General features: G+C 40.4%; 1 protein-coding gene across 3 annotated transcripts in view; it reads right to left on the bottom strand.

Annotated features, from left to right (window-relative positions):
- LOC117953783 (retinal-specific phospholipid-transporting ATPase ABCA4-like) overlaps positions 1-16,365 on the bottom strand; it is a 39,994-nt gene that overhangs the window by 8,939 nt on the left and 14,690 nt on the right. For 2 of the 3 annotated variants that reach the window (XM_034887101.1, XM_034887103.1), the window contains exons 13-38: positions 15,845-16,050; positions 13,617-13,793; positions 11,848-12,070; positions 11,363-11,584; positions 10,850-11,054; positions 10,634-10,726; positions 9,755-9,961; positions 8,875-9,052; positions 8,175-8,306; positions 7,709-7,848; positions 7,464-7,601; positions 6,865-7,046; positions 6,552-6,657; positions 5,436-5,641; positions 4,659-4,713; positions 4,349-4,408; positions 3,848-4,020; positions 3,461-3,585; positions 3,170-3,268; positions 2,598-2,879; positions 2,300-2,332; positions 2,109-2,214; positions 1,953-2,027; positions 1,481-1,650; positions 459-636; positions 93-208 (exon numbers count right to left, since the gene is read on the bottom strand). In XM_034887101.1, coding sequence (XP_034742992.1) covers positions 93-208; positions 459-636; positions 1,481-1,650; positions 1,953-2,027; positions 2,109-2,214; positions 2,300-2,332; positions 2,598-2,879; positions 3,170-3,268; positions 3,461-3,585; positions 3,848-4,020; positions 4,349-4,408; positions 4,659-4,713; positions 5,436-5,641; positions 6,552-6,657; positions 6,865-7,046; positions 7,464-7,601; positions 7,709-7,848; positions 8,175-8,306; positions 8,875-9,052; positions 9,755-9,961; positions 10,634-10,726; positions 10,850-11,054; positions 11,363-11,584; positions 11,848-12,070; positions 13,617-13,793; positions 15,845-16,050 — 3,887 coding nt within the window. The remainder of the gene's footprint in view (positions 1-92; positions 209-458; positions 637-1,480; positions 1,651-1,952; positions 2,028-2,108; positions 2,215-2,299; positions 2,333-2,597; positions 2,880-3,169; positions 3,269-3,460; positions 3,586-3,847; positions 4,021-4,348; positions 4,409-4,658; positions 4,714-5,435; positions 5,642-6,551; positions 6,658-6,864; positions 7,047-7,463; positions 7,602-7,708; positions 7,849-8,174; positions 8,307-8,874; positions 9,053-9,754; positions 9,962-10,633; positions 10,727-10,849; positions 11,055-11,362; positions 11,585-11,847; positions 12,071-13,616; positions 13,794-15,844; positions 16,051-16,365) is intronic. The other variant, XM_034887102.1, reaches the window with a different exon arrangement.

Genomic DNA, 16,365 nt, shown 5'->3' with positions numbered 1-16,365 from the left:
AATGTATGAAGTGCTTTTATGCATGTTAAAACTCAAAACGGGTCCGTCGGGACCCTAACACCATAGGAAGGTTAAACTAAGCAAAGTCTTACCCATACAGTAGAAGCAGTGTTATCAGTGCTGGCAGGTTGGATGGTGACGTGTAACACTTTTTATCAAAAGCCATGAAAATGCCAACCACCATTGCAGTGCTGAGAGAGTAGTTAACCTAAGGGAGGAAGAAAGCATTTGCACATGATAATACACATATAAAATCTATTAATTTACAAAAATTACCAGATTCAGAACACAGGAATCCACAACATCTATCTGTTTTAAACTGAGTTTATATCCACTAACACGACAAGTAAAACATTTGATGGCTTAAAATGATTTGGAAACTGGAAAAAAATCTTTCATTAAACTTCAACGTTAACATAATGCATAATTTATTTTGACTCCAACCTTGCTTGACTTACCATGTCCCAGAAGAAGTTGGCTACCCAGTACACTGAAGGGCTGACCCCGCTGACAAACTGCAAGTGCTTGGCCTTGGTCACACGCTCTTGGATGAGGTAGAGGACGAAGCTGGCAGGGATGAAGGACATTGCGAAAATAACACAGATCGCCACCACAGCGTCTACTGAAGTGGTCAACCTGAAGGAAGAAGCAGATGTGAGAGTGTACAGTACATTCTGGTCTGGGAATGAAATTAATTTACATAAAGTATTTGCAAATTGAGAAGCCATTACAGAGAAAAAAAGAATCCATATCAAAATGCTTGAAGCTAAAGCCAAATAACGTGTCATGCCAAAAAATAAAATTGTGACATCAATTTATACATATAGACTCAGGAGGAACTTTCTTCAAAAGGGAAAGAATTCATGTAGAACCATATCTTTAATTTATTTCAAACCATCTTAAGTTAAGGTCACATAAACTTGTTTCTAATAATGATCTGGATTTATGAATATCAGTTTAGTTATTTTTCAAAAACTGGGATATTGGTGTTTTAATGTCAGAGTGAGAGTTTTAACTGCTCAATGTAGAAAACAAAAATTATTTTAAAAAATAAATAAATAGAATTCCAGAATAGATGTCTCCTCACAAACTGAGATGACACAAAACTAAACATATGATAGATTCTTGTGAGTATAAATATGTAGTCTGTTGGAATATATTGTGTTGACTGTCAGTCAACTAGAAAAAGATATAACCGGTCACTCTCTTGGTTTCTCTCTTCTTACTCTCTCTTATTTGTTTTGTTTTTGTAGTAGACTTTCTGAGCCTCATTCATGTAATCTTTCCTTGAGTTTCCTACCTCCCCTGCATAAGCTTTTGTTTACTTGAAATTCAAGTACAGTGAGTGTGGGTAGATAAAAGTGTATATATGTGAATGTCTTTGTGCACGTATAGTTTATAAGAATTGTATTTTTTATGTTCAAAGAAAGAAGTAAACTGCAATTAAAACATAATAAATAAGTTTAAGAGTAACACTCACACTGTGACCTCAGAAAGCTGCTCTTTGGTGAGGTTTAGGGGGTGGTTGATGGCGGTGATGCCATACTCGACAGGTTTGGCAGATGGATGTAGGAAGCCCCGCAGAATGGCGTTATTGGCCACATTCATGAAGGCCACCATGGCGTGCCAGCCTTTGTTATTGTACCATACCTGACAGAGAATAAAACAGCGTTAGCTTAACACATCTCACAACCTTCTGTGATAATGACAGTCCTGATCTACAACACAGGGACTAGCAAGTTGACCTTCCATTAAAACATGAATTAAGTGGAAAGCAAAAAATATAAAAGCAAGCATTTACAGTCAATCAGTGAACGTCCTTGTGATATGACAGACTGTTTGTAATATGCTGTAAAAGCAGAGCGCCAGAGTTAGACGTCAGATCAGCAAGCATTTTTGTCATCACTTGGTATTTTTAGAAAAACCCACTCCTGTATTCATCCTACACATACCTTTATATTGAATTCACTTTCCAAGTATTGTAAGAAAGGACCAGTCTCCCTCAGTACAAGTCCAGAATAGTAACCCTGTGAAAGAAAATGTTCATATAAACTAACTTCAATAACTTTACACAGCACGCAAATGAACAAAACAAAAACAGTGAGTACCGCTGTGATGTTGAGCATTTGTCCCAGTTGATGGAAAGTATCTTGGATATCTCCAGGGTTTATATCCAGGATGGGAAGCTGTCCTCCTATTGACAGACCTCCATATCTGCGGACAGAGAACATTTCAGCATGCCGCATCGAGTACTCAAGAGGGAGATTGAGACTAACAAAAATAAAGCACAAATTGTTACCTTTGTTCATTCACCCAGTATTTGCTCTTCAAACTGTGACATGAAACACATAATTTAGACAAATAGAGAGGTCAATTAAATGTCACACCAAAACAATTCACAGCAATCAGCTTGTTCATGGCATTTTATAATATGTGTATTTTGTTTGCTGTAACTTCATCTGTAGAGTTTTTAAGACATATTTCTTTCTGTCACCTTAACCCACTTTGTTGTTTGGTTTGAGACATGTTTTAACATCATCTTTAATCCTTCCGGTTTGCATAGATTAAACGCAGATATAAATGACATTTTAACCCACCTGGTTCTGATGAGACTGGGGTAGGTTTTAACCAGGTAGTCAGAGATGTTCCTGTTTGTCAGGTCCAGCATTGTGTCCCCCGTGGCCTCGATCCGTTGGCGAGGGGGCAGGCCTCCTGCTCCGATGGGACAGATGGGCATCATGGTGAGCTTTTTACTGGTGCTGCACTGGCAGGAAGGAGACGGGTTTCTCTGGTTCCACTCGTGGCTCTGTAAGATGTTGCTGACCACAGGAGAGATGTCAGGATGCTCCCACTCTGATGTGCTGTTATCACAGGGCATTCTGTGGGGAGATAAGTGAAGCAATGCAAAAAAGTATATCGCCAGCTATGTGGTGCTTTGATGATAATGTGAAAGCATACTGGATGTTTAAATTTCAGCAGCATTTTCAGATGAGGTTAATTTCAGCAGGTCATAATTCAGCATTTTACTTAAATATTCTCAGTTTGCACAAACTCCAAATGGTTAAATGCATGTCGCAGGACTGTACTAGTCATTTTGAAGTCTGAAAAGAAGAAGTACTCGTTTATCGATCATATTTTGTCTTGTCCTATTGATAGTCCTGATACTCACTCTAGTGGCTCTCCTTCCATGCAGCGTGTCCCAAGGCCTGGTTTGTTCAGTAAGCGCTCGGTGAAACGTTTCATTTTGGGGTCAAATGGGTGCTCGTTACTAAATAGAGATGAGAAAATGTAAAGGAGAAAATCAAGTTAAAGCCATTGACTGAAAACAAATATGAGCAATATAATAATAATATAATATCACAACCAATCCGGCAGGTACCTTAGTGTTTATCTGATTCATAACTGATGGTTTGGCTAAAGCTAGTATCTTAGAGAACTGCCTATACAGTGTGGGTCTGACCTGAAGAAGGTGAACTGTTGTCCGTACATCCAGGGGGTCAGAGTCAGACTTGGATATTCTCCAAATGGAGGAACGACCATCGTGAAGATCAGAGCTATTAGAACAAAACTGGCAGGAAGAACGATCTGAAATGCCCCAAAATACAAGTTTATCATTAACGATATATACACCGTTTATATGATTACAAAACATACAAGATGTATACTCAGACATTTGTCTATGCATCACACTTTTTATTAGATCTAATTTAACAGCATACACTCATCTGCTACCAAGGTTACAATTATAAAGAAATATTCCCAACTCCGAGTCTGCAATCAGCCCATACATCATACGTATAATGCAGCTGTCAAAGTCTTCAATCCACCCATCACTCCATCCCTGTACCTGTGCCAGGAAGTCTTTCTGGCTTCTTATGGCGTGGTGAAACCTCTTCACTAGCAGCGCATGGAACTGCTTCAAGGTCAGTGCGGCCCCTTTCACCTGCCTGGAGCCCTTTCCTGCACTGCTGTCTGATGCACCATGGGTAATGCCATTAGTCTGCATCACGCCATTAGGTTCTGTGATCACAAAGGAAACGTGGTAAATTCTCTATATATCTATATACAACAAAGCATAATCCCTGCTTTGTTTTTAACTGTACAAGCAGGGCACCTGCTCTAGATTCCAGACATGGATCACTTAAACTGCTTGGATTACCAGATGTGGGAGGCTTTCTATAATAATAGCCATTAAATTGGTCATAGAAAAGCATTTCAAATGTCAGAATAGTGAACTTTTCTGTGATTATACTCCATAAGATAGTGATCCAAAAGGTTCACAGCTCATAGTAGAATCAATGAAAAAGCATAAATTGCCAGAATTCCTTTCGGCTTTCAAGTCTCTGACCTTCATCCCCCTCTACACCAACTTTGCTGTCGTTTTTTATCCGCTGTAAAGTCCACTGTTCTAGAGGTGGGATTGCACGGGTGAAACACAAAACACACACACAAACTAGGGTGTCAAAACAGACAAATGATGCATCACACCACATGGAAATACAAGACAAGTAGCTAATGTTAACGTTAGGGAATTAACAACAATAACAGCAGCAAAAAAAGAGCTGTGAGACATTCCGAGCACATTAGAGAGAAAGGGCATCGGGTCAAAGATTCCATTCCCGGAAAAGGCCACGTGGACTATCAGTAGTGGTATTTACCAGGAGGGGAGGCATTATTTGCTGCTTCTCCATCGGCAGTGACCTTTATGAAGATCTGGAAAGAAGGAAATTAACAACCTAAAGTTAAAAACTGTTCACGCGTCTTCCTTTAAGTTCAAAAGTAGATAACAAAAAAATTGTATTTGACTTTTTATTAAACTTAAAGATCCCAGTAAAAAACATGCCTGTGAACTTCAACCTGTTTCATATCAACTTTTTTGTCCAATGCCGCAACCTGCCTTACTATGTATTGATTCAAGATACTGACACTCAATGATGGGAAATGCATTTATCAATTTGACATTTTATGCCTTTATCAGACAGTAATAGTAGATAGATAACAGAAAATGGAACTGTATAGGAAAATGTTTCAAGAAAACAAAACTGAATGGAGGCAGTAGTAGACAAATATTATTTGTAAAGATGTTGCCGTTTAACAGTGTACAGCAGACAAGATTTTGCTTGTATAGAGTCAACCACTGAACATATTCATGTGGTTGCTGAGTTCTGCTTTGTAATTGTAAAAGTTATTACATTTTTTTTGGTTCAAATTAAAACATTTTCTTTAACCTGACTATGGGTGTTTTCTTGTTGATGAAATCAGAATTCACAAAGTTGATACTGTAAATCGGGCTTATTATAAAGTAATTTCTCAAGTCGAAAGCTGGTGTTACATCCTGGAAGCTCTTTTAAGCCTATTTTTCAGGCAATGTACATGCAGCATTAAACACCACACAAGTTGTTGGCAAAGTCAACAGACGCGGACGATGTCCCTACCTCCTCTAGTGATGTATCAGAGATGCCAAAGCTGCTGAGGCCCATGTCAGCAAGCGTCTCCTCCAGCTCCCTAAACAGGCTGGCGTAAGCTCGATGTTTGAAGCCCTTACTAGGGAGAAGATAGGTCAACTCCTGGCCAATCATCTCGATCAATGTGGCTTCAGGGACGTGGTGGTGGATGAGGCTAGTGATGCTGTCTATGTCTCCTTGGGAAGAAGATGGAAAATCATCAGTTATGGAGTAGCAGAGTTAAGAGTAAAAAATTCCCCAAAATAGCAGACACCAAGAAAAGGACTAAAGAAGGAGAACTGCTTATAATGCCAGAAACAAAAAAACAACACTATTATTCATGCACTAAAAGGCCTGAGTGAATTTCCGCATAAATCTAAAATATAGTGTCCTTAGGCAGAGTTAGGAGGAAAAGGCACATGGGTCAATATCAACACTGAATTATAAATGTAAGAAAATGGTGTGTTCTTTTTCTGTTTTACAACTTGATTAAGTGGGCCAGCCGTGAGAATATAAACTAGTGCACACTGACACACACACATATTTTTACTGATATACTTCTAAGGACCATCATTGATTTAAACATCATCATTCATTGAAACTCTCAACTCTCAAACATCTCAATATGAGCATATGGGGAAAACTGTTTTGATTGTTGTACATTGGGGGTTTCTGTCTTTACGTCTGTGATCTTGCTGAATTTAAGTCGGAAAGTCTTAAAACCAGCGAGGGGAAAAAAAGCTGATGTCACAATCACACACAATATATGTATCACATATGTATCACACAATACAGTAATGAGGAGTCAGCCACATTTGAATTAAAAGTCAAAAGTGTTAAACTGGTGTTAAAGTGTTTTTGTCTGCCATTGAACTTTGATTATTCATTATCATAAGGAATAATTATACATAGAGAAATACTTGATGTGTGAAACCAAGCCTAACCCTAATTCCTAGGGTACCTGAAACCCTCTTAGTAAGAAAGTAAAGACTAGTCAAAATGTCCACACTTTCTACAAATGCCCATTACTCACAGAATCTAAATCTAAAGATCTATCTCAATAACTTCAAAGTACAGGAGAACACATACACAGCACTGTACACTTACCATCCAGAACTCTGTCTATTTGCTGTAACTGGTTCTGGGACTGATCTTTGTAACTGGTACAGATGGAGCAAGCACAGGAGCAGTCCGAGGCACAGTCACAATCATTCTGATAGAAAACCGCAAAGACAAAACACATTTAAGAATTAAAGTAATCCTGCAAGGAAAATGAAACTTTGACGTAAGAAAAGTGGGTTCTCTCTTTTGTCTGCTTTTGAAACCGATTAGGATGGGTATAGAGACAGAAAACAAAGATCAAAGAAAACACACATTGCAGTTTGGGCTCTGGCAGATTTTTGTAAAAGATCAAGCTTACCTCCTTCTTCTTGAGATCCTTCACACGCCGTACAAGTGTCAAATAGAAACCAACTCCAAAACTGTTCTTGAGGAAGAGGGGCGATCCGCAACAGTGGAGTTGTCCTTTGGAGATGATGGCGATGCGGTCACTCAGCAGGTCGGCCTCATCCATGTGATGAGTGGACAGAATCACTGTCCGGCCTGCACAACGGGTCAAACTTTTAATAAAGTACTTTTTTATTGACGTGTCATTTGAATGAAATGAACCCGTTCTCTGTGAACAGAATGAAATATAAATTACCATAACTTTAAAGTGCCTTTGCCAACAGATTATTGATTTTATGACAGCAATTTTTGCATTTGTTGTAGCAGTGTCGCTGAATTTTTCCATTTGATCAGTTCACTACTTAATTCAAGTGCCGCAGGAGAGCTGCAAAGCTGCAAAGGATTTAATCTAATTCTTCAGTGTCTTCAATATAGCAGGAAAAAGTGGACCTTAGGGGTGACATGTGTACTGGTGGTGTAAAATATTGATCTAAAGGGGCAAAATATTGACCCGGCGGCTAAAACTGGGAGCACAATGGGTTAACTGAGACTTTTCAGCAGTGGGATTTTTACCAGTCCTGTATTTTAGTAGCAGGTCCCAAATTGATCTCCTGGAATAGGGGTCCACTCCTGAGGTGGGTTCATCCAGGATCACGACCTTTGATCCTCCAACAAACGCCATGGCAACTGACAGTTTCCGCTGCAAGCCGCCTGCAGAGGGTGTGACACGCAGTTGCTTATAGCATAAACGATGTTAAAGGAATGAATGAAATCCTCTCTCGCTCACTTTCACAAACACAGAGAAACAAGTGTTTCACCTGAGAGGTTCTGGGCCTCATCATCTCTCTTGTGAGGCAGCCCGAGGTCCACCAGCATGTCCTCGACCTCCCTCTCCGCCTCCTCCTGAGTCCGACCCTTCAGCAGTGAGTAGAACAGGATGTGCTCTTCCACCGTGAGACTGGAACAAAAACAGGACAATGGTAATAAAGGATTTTATAAAGAAAGAGTGGAACATTTTGTGTTGACAGTTTTTGGAGTGCTTGCTTTAAAAGCTGGGAAAGTCTGGAAGGGAAAGTGCATCAGTAACTTTGGCTTTCAGCAACTGCTGTCAAAGCTGATGTTTGAAGAATGTGCAATGATTTGAACAATTTCTGTTCCTTTCTTTTCTCGCTTTTTCTGCAGTACATCTTTGAATAACTGTATGCATGTTATTGTTTCAACTTTCATGCATATTTGCACTGAAGTGACGCCAGTCCTGTGAGCAGCATCTTTAATGTAACTCACTGTTTGAAGAGGATATTGTACTGAGGGCACATCCCCATAGAGGAGCGGACGGTGTCCATGTCGGTCCTTATATCACTTCCATTAATGTAGGCTGTGCCAGATGTCGGAGGGAACAGACCAGTCAGGATCGACCTAGACAGAGCAGAAGCACACACAAGACCAATGCCATTACACAGGGGGGTAGCCAACTTTGTGCTACGATCTTAAGAAAATCATCACCTTGCAAGAATTGTTTAATAGATATACTGTATGAACCAGCCAACTTCTGAGCATGCATATGACTTCTTCTTGTTTTTTTATCACAAGCACGATCGTCCTCTGCCCATTAGACAAGCCTCTTCATTGTCTGTTTTTAAATCTTGTCTTAAAACCCACCTCTTCTCCTTGGCCTTTGACACTAGATGTTGACATCTTTATTTTATAGTTTTACTGTATTGTTGTCTTGTTTTATGTCTTTTAACTGGTTTTATATGTATTTTGTTTGCATTGTATGCCTGTGTGAGTTATGTATTTTATGTCTTTATATATTCGTCTGTACAGAAATTTGGTCAACTTTAGTTGTTTTAAAGTGTTCTAAAGACTGATTGATTGATTGACTGATTGATTGATTTTATGTACAGTACAACTTTTGAGACTGAACCTTTATTCCACTGTGTGATTAAAGAGATTTGTAACTTGTAATAATTTCTTTTTAGCTTACAAAGTGGTGGTTTTTCCAGCGCCGTTGTGCCCCAAGAAGGATGTGATCTGGCCTTCATAGAAATTGAGGCTGAGACAGTTGACAGCTGGACGAGAACTTCCATCAAACACCTTCACCAGGTCCTGAACCTGCACCCCCATCACCAGGCCCAATGGGTCAGTCTCAAAGAACAACTGGCCTGCATGGGAAAAAAAAAAGTTAACACTTTTATAGATATCCAGGGAAGGGTTAAATTACCCGGCAATTGGACTTGGTTAAAGATGCTCTGAAGACGTTTCTTCTCTCATTCAAGAGACTTCTTCAGTTCGCTCTTCAGTATTTACCTTCCGTTCAGTCAGAACTGAGGCTCATCGAGTCTTTGGAGCACCTTTAACCAAGTCCAGTTGTAGCTCTAATACTGACTTGTACTCTTGCTTCTTTTTTGAGCGTTCCTATTGTTCTTACATGTGCAGTAATTTCTTTCTTTGTTGCTATTTTATTTTATGTTTACTTTTGCTTTGATTTTGCTTGTTGATTCGTGCACTTGAATTTGTACAGCACTTTGGTCAACTCTGGTTGTTTTAAACGAGCTATATAAATAAACTTGACTTGACTTGACTTGACATGAACCATCAAACTTGCAGTCCCCCTAATAGCAATAGTTACCAGTTACTCTTCTGAATCATAATGAGTATGGACAACACTCCACCTTTCCCCCTAGTATTGCCTAACCTATGTCATGTGCTGTTCCCTTTCTGTTTTGTAGATCCAGGTGGGGTGTGTTACCCATCCTGTCCACCAGATGTCCTCAGTGGGTTCCCCGCGTGAAGTGTGGTGTCACTTTACAATCTCCAGTTAGTCCTTCTTTCAGTTATGGCTTGCTCTGTATTTGTGTCCTCACCTTCCCTCCCTAAGTCCTGACACTCCTCCTCCTGGATTGGTGTTTTCTCTTGTCGTCTCAGCAACTCCTTCTCTCTCTCCAGTTGATCCCTCTTACTTTGGTGCTTACAGGCTTTCCTGCTGGCTGAACCATTACAGGTGTAAGTCTCTTGGGTGCTCCTGCCCTCAACATCCTTCTCAACGTTGTCCGGTTCAGGTTTCTCAGGATCTGAAGAAGACAGACAGAAGTTAGTTAGGATGAGTTTGGTAAAGTTCTCTCCAGCAAATGTGAAATGTTCCCCTGTGGACTACAATGTGACGTGTGTGTTGCTATTGATGGTTAAAGTGCTTCTTCCATGGTAATGCCATCAGTGTGAAATGTTAACCAGAGGAGATGTTGCAAGTACACGGCTTGTATGGGAATTAGATGGGAAATTGCACCCTGCGTACATGTTTTTATGTTTTTGCTTATTACTGCTTGATATGAATGTTTATGAAATATGATAAAATGCTAATTTAGATTTAAGGTCTAGAACAGCAGTTACAAGAAGATTTTGTTCATTTTTATTTTCCTCTGGAGGTTCTACAAAAACTTGCTTTTCAAAAAATAATGTGCTCAATTTGTCTTCTACCAAGATGCTGACTCAATTTCTGCTCTGGGAGTTTTGCTTTGTCTTTCTCGTGGGCGTCATTAGAAACCTTGTATTGACCTTTCTAATAACTACAATCTTCCAGCAGGAATTGTAAGCTTTTCCTGAAAGCAGTGAGTTTTTGGTAAAAAGTAAAGGGGTAATCATTCACTTGAAAAACTGAGAAGAGCGACAAACCTCCAGTCACAGGGCTTCTCCTCACCTATGAAGTACATAAGAGATTCAGTTTATACTGAGTCCGTGATGCTTACCTTGTTCAGACATTTGTGTGTGTGAGGGTGCAGGTGTTTGCCAGTATAAGGACTGAAATGGAAAGTAGAATGGTCGACCAATGCCATACTGTCCTGTGGAGAAGAAATTTTACATTATCCTCAGTGTAGTAAAACTTGTGGTATCTATAAAGAGGTAAAGTGCTTTAAATTGGGAAAAATTAAGAAAAAAATCATTCAGTATATTAGCAGCCCAACCTGGGAAGACATTATCCAGATACCAGGCCAGGATGGCATAGAGGACGGCATCAAAGACCATCATAAGGATGGAGGTGAGGAAGGAGTAGGTGTCTTTCTCTAATGGGCTGGTCATGATGTTACTCCACTGCAGACCCAAACCCTGTTCCTCATACCGCGACAGGTACTCCGTCCCAAAGCCAAAGGCCACTGGAGACAGCAAGCTCTAGAGAAGCAGGGAGATGCATGCATAACTTAACTTATGCATCTACTTAAAAATACTGCAAAATAATTTGTCTTAGGCAATACTAGTAGTTAAAACAAAAACAATAGTATACATAAGTTATCCTTGCTGTCTATATTTTTGCACTAGTAACAGAAGAGACTATTGATGAAAAGTTTGTGTTGTGATGATATTTTGTGTGATCTCCCGTAAAAACATGAAAATAGATTAAATACTCCATACAATTGCAAATGATGGTACTTAAATAGTATATTTGCATTTTATGTTAAATGCACACAAAATAAACATACAGCGGCCAACTTTATGTTCTTGGTGATGCGGTCCTGCCAGGCAGAGCAGAGGATGTGTGGCAGATAGAGGGTGAAGTAGATTATGCCGCTGCAGGCAGCTGCAAGGTTGGCCTTGTTGAAGAACACACTCATCAGAAAACACTGCATGATGGTGGCAACGGTGAAAGTCAGCAGGAAAAAGAAGACCAGGATGGGATTGCTGTAATTCAGCACCTTTCCACCCTGAGAGGGGAAAAAGTTATATGTGATTATATTGAGGAGATTTTCACTTAAAGATCAAAACACTGCTGTGGCAGTTCAACCATTGCCTACATGAGTAGAACACTTCTCTTCATGAACAGATGAATATAGGTTTTTAAAATCCCCAGGAGGGCCTTATTGTACGGTACGAAACTTGAACCTTCCAAACAAGCAAATTTAACGTGACCCTAGTTTCTCTATCAACATGGCCTCCTTCTTGCACCTTCTCTATCCTGTTTTCTCACCATGATGATAGAAGTGAGCAGCGCCGTACTTGCAGTCATCATAATGAAGCTGTCGATGAAAGCTGTGTACCAAATGACTCCGTTGTTCACCCCCATGGCTTTGAGAGTCTCTTTGAGGCGCAGCTCCTTCTCCAGCACAATGCTCTTTACAGTCATGGACACAGAGTAGATCCAGGCCAGCACCATGAACATGGGAAAGCAGCGGTTTAGAGTGATCATGAAGCTGGAGGAGAAGAGAGAAAGCAAAGAAAAAAAGAAGTAAGGATGTGACCCCAAAACCTGATTGACAAAGCTCATAAAGCCCATGAGAAGTATGACGGCTGCTGTTGTTCTCCAACAAGGAATATTAATATTTATATTACTTCATTTACTTTTGGTCTTTTTTGGTAATAACATTAGAGAAAGACATGATCAAAAATGTGGGTTCAAGGGGAAAAGAGTGTTAAATTTGAAAATGTCAGACGTTGGTGCCATCCAGTGGGGATATAAAAAATAACACATCGACACATTTAAGTTGCTATCCCACCTCCCAATGAAATTGACACTGAGATGAACATTCTGAAAACAAGCTTCAGCTTGACAATAACATACTTTGGTTGTCTGGTAACCTGGTAACTTATCAACATAAGTGAGTTAGAGGGCCGTATCTTGCACCTGGCGCAAAGCCCGACACAAGTGTCTTTGCTATTTTAAGACCGACGCAGTTGTTAATTTCCAGTCCTGCACCCACGTCATTTAAATAGCAAATGCACCTGTGCCCATCTCTGCGACCACGGGCGTTCTGGCCTCACAGGGAGGTGTGTGCAGGTGAATTCTTGGCGTATTTCTCTCTTGCGGCAGCATAAAACGATCGCGCCATTGACCAACAAAAATCTGGTCTAAAGTCAATAATGCAGAATTGCATTGCTGTTTTAACATCGCATTAGTAAAATGCGCATAGGCTCATGCACAGCTCGCGCACACCCTGCTCGTTACACACACACAGGGAAGCGCACCTGCACACAAACATGCAAAAGATTAAAAAATAATAATATTACGGTGCAAATCCACCATCATAATAGCAATGCGCCAAGGTAGAAACGCGCCTGGCTTTTAAACGGAATGGGAGAAAGACTCTGATTGGTGCATTGATTGTTACGCCCAGAGCATACCTATGAATTAATGAAGACACCAAGTACAACCATTTTGAACCATGCACCTGGCGCACGGACCCCTTTTTTCCACCGTCATACTAGCAAAAGTTGATTTAGACACGCTCTAAACGCACTTGCGCCATGCGCTTTATGCCGTGCGCTTAGATCGTTAAAACAGGGCCCAGAGAGTCAATCAATTCATGTATCAATAAATTACAGCTTCACATACACAGAAAAGTGTACAAATGTGCCCTGAATATATAATATGAAGTCTAAGAAAAAAGAGTGCAGATCTAGGGATCCTTCAGTTTCAGATCAGCTATGTAATGTTAAATGTAGGGGCCAATCTGTGTGGAAATAAAATAAAACTACATTAGGCTACACTGTCACATTATTTAGGCGAATATCATTTATATCTATGAATGATCAAGTTTGTTTACATCATAATTTTGTATTACCTACAACAGCTGCTATATAGAAAGTGTGCTAGATTTTCCACTTGTATTTAGGTTTTGCTGCTCTCCAGTAACTCTAGCACACTTTCAGTTTCATTCAGTTTGTTATCTAAAAATGTATTTATCATTTTCTGGACAAAGCGGGAATGATCTGCTATTACGTGAAGTCTGGTTCACTTACAGGTCATCTACATAGCACGGATATGGCATCTGCTGGACGTAGACGCCGAGTGGCCAGTCTTTGCCTGTGTGAATCTTGATAATGCTGTGTTCAATCATGTCCTGCAGGTAGGCAAAGCCTCCCCAGATATACTTCTGGTCCTCTATGGGGTCTGCTCTGGGGCCTGGGTCCCAGTACCTGAGAAGATGACACAGAGGGTGAGCTGAGAGGTGACTAAAGATCTAATGGTTAAAATTTGACAAGATCATTCATCTCATTAACGGTTAAACTAATTATTTATTGAAAGGTGCTCTAAGCGATGTTGGGTGATATTACTTCTTGTTAACGTTGCCCCTCCCTCCTCCTCATCCCATCCCCTCATCTCCCTTCTGTGCTTCAGTGCACTCACCCCCCACCCCCACCCCAAAATCCTACTTGTTGGTTATTGGCTGGAACGCTGGAACGCTGGAACACTGTTTGTGTATGCTTCGTGGTGCAGGTTGACACAGTTTATTTTTATTGCCATTTTTAGACCCTGGGCTGTCTACAGAGTAGAACTGAACGATACTGGAAAAAACTGACATTGTGATATTTTTTTCCCCTGCAATATGTTTATATATTGCGATATGAAAAAATCCCCAACTTTAATGCTTTTTTTTGCCAAAGCAAGTAAGCTCTGTGACTAGACCTACTCTTTTGATGTGATATAGGAGAGGGAAATTAGGTAGAAATACACAGGTTGACTAGCATGACACCAATGTATTCATATAATACTATCAATCTAGGCTAAAGTGTATGACAACAGACTGCATGTTGCTTCCTCTAAATGTCAGATTGTGGTCGACTAGCCGGGCTTGTTAGTTTGATAAATTGATCAGACCTGAATGTCATGCTCACTAGCTACAAACTCGGGGTATCCAATAACAAGTAAATCAGAGGAAATGACGTTAGATCAGACACAGACTTCTGCAGTAGATTAGTGTTACGTTTCCAGTGTCGCAGCTCCGAACTGCGTCAGTTGGGCCAGACGGACCCCTTGTTTCTTTAGGCTAACTATATTAGCTTTAGCCTGGCTGGCAGCAGCTTCTGCTTGTTTCTTTAGGCTAACTATATTAGCTTTAGGTTGGCTTGTAGCACCTTTCTGCGGGGGGAAATGGCCGGGAGATGTTGTAATTATGTTGCATTAATCAGCTGATTTAGTTTGTATCTGTAGCGAACACAGACTCCTAGCTACATCGACTACCCATCAAAACTGTGCACATCACTGTCAGCTGATGCCTTCGTCGGACTAACGTCACACACACAGGTTGCCCACATGGCTACCTGTCTTAAAGGGGAAGGGTCGGCCGGTAATAATCATGTAAAAGGACAACGGTGAAAGTTCACTTTCTACAGTATCAAGCAGCAAAAAAAGATTAGCGTCAACATCGCAACGTCCTGCGATGTGACTATCGCGCATGCGCACATCACAATGTCGATGCTAAAATACAATATCGTTCAGCCCTACTACAGAGACCGCGTTTTTTTCTACAGTGTGTTCTAAAGACAGTCAGCTCGCAGATAGTGAGGAGATGTTTGCTGTATGTGACAACAAATGTTGTAGCCTTAAACACGTGTGACATCGCTTAGAGCACCTTTAAGCTTTTTATTTGTTGTATTAAATAATCCAAATCACAGTCTTCATTCAAAACATTGTAATAATAAAACACTCAGAAGCCAAAGCCTCTAAAGCCACACACACACACACACACACACACACACACACACACACACACTGCTTTTACTTAAGCAGATAAGTCCAAGGCAAAGCCCTCTTACAATCTGATTATTCAATTGTATAGAGGCACGACTCCCACTGAGTCCATTTCAACCTTTTAATGCGCTGTAAACAACTAAAACATTTAGTTCAACCCTGGGGATATTCACAACTTACAGCCTGTGTATGAATGGGAGATCACAGGGAAAGGAAAATGCATGTGGGAGCACTAGGGAGGAGGGGAGGGCAGGTATGGAGTTAAAGGTGTTAAAAATCCTAGTTGTCGGTTATTGTCTAGAATGCTGGAACACTGTTTGTGTATGCTTCGTGGTGCAGGTGGGTAATTTTTTTGCCGTTTGTAGACCCTAGGCTGTTTACTGGAGAGGTAAATACATGATTGATTACATTACTTTGCTTTATTTTTAGGGGTCACAAGCAAAGGAGGTTGGGCAGTCCTTGTAACAAAACATCACGCCACACAGCTGCAACTGACCTATCTTTGATCTTGTTGGTGCGTTCCACTGCATCAATGTCCATGCGGATCTTATACTTGACATGCGGGGGTACACTTGTAGTCCAGGGAAACATGTCCATGAAGACCACGCCTGCCCAAAACTTGTTCTCCTCCAGCAGATACAAGGCCTGATGGGACATCTGGGACTCATCCGTGTAAACCACAAACTTATCCAGATTGATGCACTATAATCAGAGGAGTAAAAAACGTTGCTGGTTTGTTGTTGAAAAGATGTTAAAACTACAGCAGTAACATAGAAAGCCATTTCAACTGCGATGTTTGTGAGTGTGTGTGTGTGTGTGTGTTTCTTCTTATGAAGCTGCTATTTTTCAGCCAGCAATTTTTTTCATTACTTCATCACCTCATATATTATTCTGTTGTACAGTGTTAACATAGACTTGCTGAATCTGCTGCCATTATTTACAATACTGTCCCTTTAACCACACCGCTGGCAGTTTAGCTCCTAATTTTTGTCCCTAAATTCTATTGTATAGCTTTTT

Source organism: Etheostoma cragini, chromosome 12, assembly GCF_013103735.1.
Source record: "Etheostoma cragini isolate CJK2018 chromosome 12, CSU_Ecrag_1.0, whole genome shotgun sequence".
Taxonomy (NCBI): domain Eukaryota; kingdom Metazoa; phylum Chordata; class Actinopteri; order Perciformes; family Percidae; genus Etheostoma; species Etheostoma cragini.
The sequence above is the reverse complement of the archived record's forward strand: the minus strand, read 5'-3'. Positions and strand labels throughout refer to the sequence as shown.